Genomic DNA, 2,743 nt, shown 5'->3' on the forward strand with positions numbered 1-2,743 from the left:
TGGGTGAGATGGCATCTTTAATTAGCCATCTTTATTACAATCCTAATCACAAAAGTATTAGATATTTTCGATGTGCTTAAACAAAAATGAACCTTCCTTCTTTGGCAGGAAAGGATAGATTCCTAACTCTTGCGTTGCTTTGCCTAAACATGGAATAGTGACTTGAAACCCTAACCAACTTTATTTTATCCCAATGAACCAGGGATTTTGAAAGTGTAGGATTCCGCATTTGGTTACTGAAGCGGACATCTCCCAACTGTATAATATGCTTTAATGCTAGAAACCAACGGAAATCCGCCGATTCATGATTGCTAAGCTTTTGGAAGAAACATCAACAAGTGGTCTAATCTATCTATCCTAGAGGCTACTTTTTTCCCTTCAATAAATATGTATAAAATATATCAAGGGAGATATCTGAATTTCTTGCATTGGCGTGCATGTTAAAGAGCTCAGCTAATATGCAGACACGACAAATTAAGGAAGGGGATGGTCCATTGGGACATTTTACCCAAGGGGAAAGGGACAAAGATGGACCACCGAGCTTCTTGATTAGTCAAGATCATGAGGTTGCAAAAATTGGAGTTGAGAAGGAGGACAAAGAGGGTGGCACCTAATTAAGGAAATCTTTTGAGATTTTGTGTCACCGATGTGAAAGGAACAAGAGAAAAGCCCCCACAAAGCGAGATGGATGGACTTATCTAACAATACATGAGGTGGGGCTTGGCCTGAAGCAGGAAGGCGTAAGGTCAGGGATATTTTAATTTATTGTTCAAACCTCCCTTGGGTCTACAAAAAGAGGTTTGGTTGGTGGGGTTTTTGTCAATTCATCAATGGTCTTCTTCTCTTCGTTTTTCAAGGCCTTTATGCACCACAAATCTTCTGGACAAGAGAGTGATTTCCAGTGTGGGATGTGAAGCCTTAGAATGTCGCTACCTCCAACTTCTGTTACAACAACTTTACAATCCTTATTCCTTGTAGCCATGTTGTGAACAAATTTACACAAGGCACGAACCAGATTTCCCGATGAGGGTCCTTCATGGTGCAATCCATACATGAAGTAGAATCCAAATGGCTGAAAAAAATCAGGTATTGCTGGCAGTTTAAAGCAAGGAAACATTTTATCGATCAGCCTGGAGCCTTTTGTGTAAACCACACATGGTAATGGTGCTTTTCCTAGCCGGAGCTTGAACAGCCCTCCACTGTTCCATACACTAAGAACTGCCCAATTGTTTGGAAATTTCCCATCCGAACCGAAACCACCCAATGATTCGCCCCTAGGATAAGCCGCCCAAGTCCCCAAGCTTAGCTTATTCTTTAGTATATTGCCTATGTCATCGGGGAAGAGCTCAGTTGAAGTCATGAATCTGCGGTATAGTAGCTCAGCTTCTTCAGGCTTGACCTTTGCTACCTCAATGCTTGATGATATAGGTAAAGTTCTATAATTAACTGGATTTACAAGAATAGCCGGTGTCCTGAACTTGACATAACTGAGCTTGTGCATGAAGAGCTTAACCGAAGCTTCATTATCTTTCTCTGTCGCCATGTACGCATAATCAACATCATTAGCGATGAACCATTCCTCTAGTTTGAGTACTAGCCTCAAGCCAATCCCTTTTCGCCGATGAAGGGGCGGTACCCTCAAGCCCAAGATGTAGCCAAGCTTGGCAAGATCATTATGAGGCTTATGAGGAAGGGCTACAAGCTTTATGGAGCCTTGAATGACACCAACCAGTTCATCTCCAAACTTGGCTACCTAACAAAATTCATAAAAAATATTTAACTTGGCTATAAATGAATTAATGGTTGCAACGAAAAAACTAAAAATTAATTGAGGAGAACTGGTAATAAAGAAATTGTAATGTGGTGGTACCAGCATCTTATACATCGGACTGTTTCTGATTCTACAGATGGGGTCACCCATAGTATCTGTGAAGAGAACCACTCTTTCAGCTGGGCCTACCTCACATCTTCTCTCAAGATCTTCTACTCGAGCTTTATCGTTTTGCACATCATAGCTTCTTATTATAAGCTCTCTATAACCCATTCTTGTACATATAAATATGCATGTAGTGAGTCAATAATCTAGCACCCTATATGAATCTATTTGGCTACTGGAGAAGGAAGAGAGAGAGAGAGACAAAAACGAGGTTCAATATCATGTAAAAAGGGAAAAGAGAGCTGATAAGAAGAAATGAAGAATTGCAGCGACTATGAGTTGTTTGTGTACTATCACTATAGAAGAACTTTTCGGCTTGAAAAAATTCATAATGGTCATCATTTATATATACAAGGGAGGGGGAATGTGGAATTTTCCTTGCGAATAATCAACATCAACCTTATAGCAGCTACGCTTCAACAATAATACTAGACAAAAGGTGGTTAATAATAAGATGTGCCTTTTGTCCTTTGCTTTTGCCATTGTTAAATTAAGGCCAATCCACGTTAGGATAACCTCAGCCTCACGCCACGGTGCACGCCTAAGAATGTGTATAGTTGGCCAACCTCTATTCGCTTACTACTCTCAAATAATTATCTTAGATTAATAATTTTATCAATGGGCTCATTATAGTCTCCAATCAATATTAAATATGTTAAAAAAAATTTTTTTTCTTTTTCCCCTTTTTCTAATTCCCTACAATTTAAAATTATTTTTTTACATATATAACATGGATGGCAGCAAAAAAGGATATTTTTTGAAATAAAAAATTGTTCAAATAGAAAGTTAACTTTATTATATAATTAA

At 38.7% G+C, this 2,743-nt stretch overlaps 1 protein-coding gene across 1 annotated transcript; it reads right to left on the bottom strand.

Moving 5' to 3' along the window:
• Positions 1–604: 604 nt before the first annotated feature.
• Positions 605–2,237, bottom strand: LOC110607573 (probable N-acetyltransferase HLS1). Its single transcript, XM_021746710.2, has 2 exons — positions 1,871–2,237; positions 605–1,753 (listed from the first exon to the last, which is right to left on the bottom strand). The coding sequence occupies exons 1-2, from the start codon at positions 2,042–2,044 to the stop codon at positions 770–772; spliced, it is 1,158 nt and encodes a 385-aa protein (XP_021602402.1). The 5' UTR covers positions 2,045–2,237; the 3' UTR covers positions 605–769.
• Positions 2,238–2,743: the final 506 nt, after the last annotated feature.

This window comes from Manihot esculenta, chromosome 2 (genome assembly GCF_001659605.2).
Source record: "Manihot esculenta cultivar AM560-2 chromosome 2, M.esculenta_v8, whole genome shotgun sequence".
In the NCBI taxonomy this organism is placed as follows: Eukaryota; Viridiplantae; Streptophyta; class Magnoliopsida; order Malpighiales; family Euphorbiaceae; genus Manihot; species Manihot esculenta.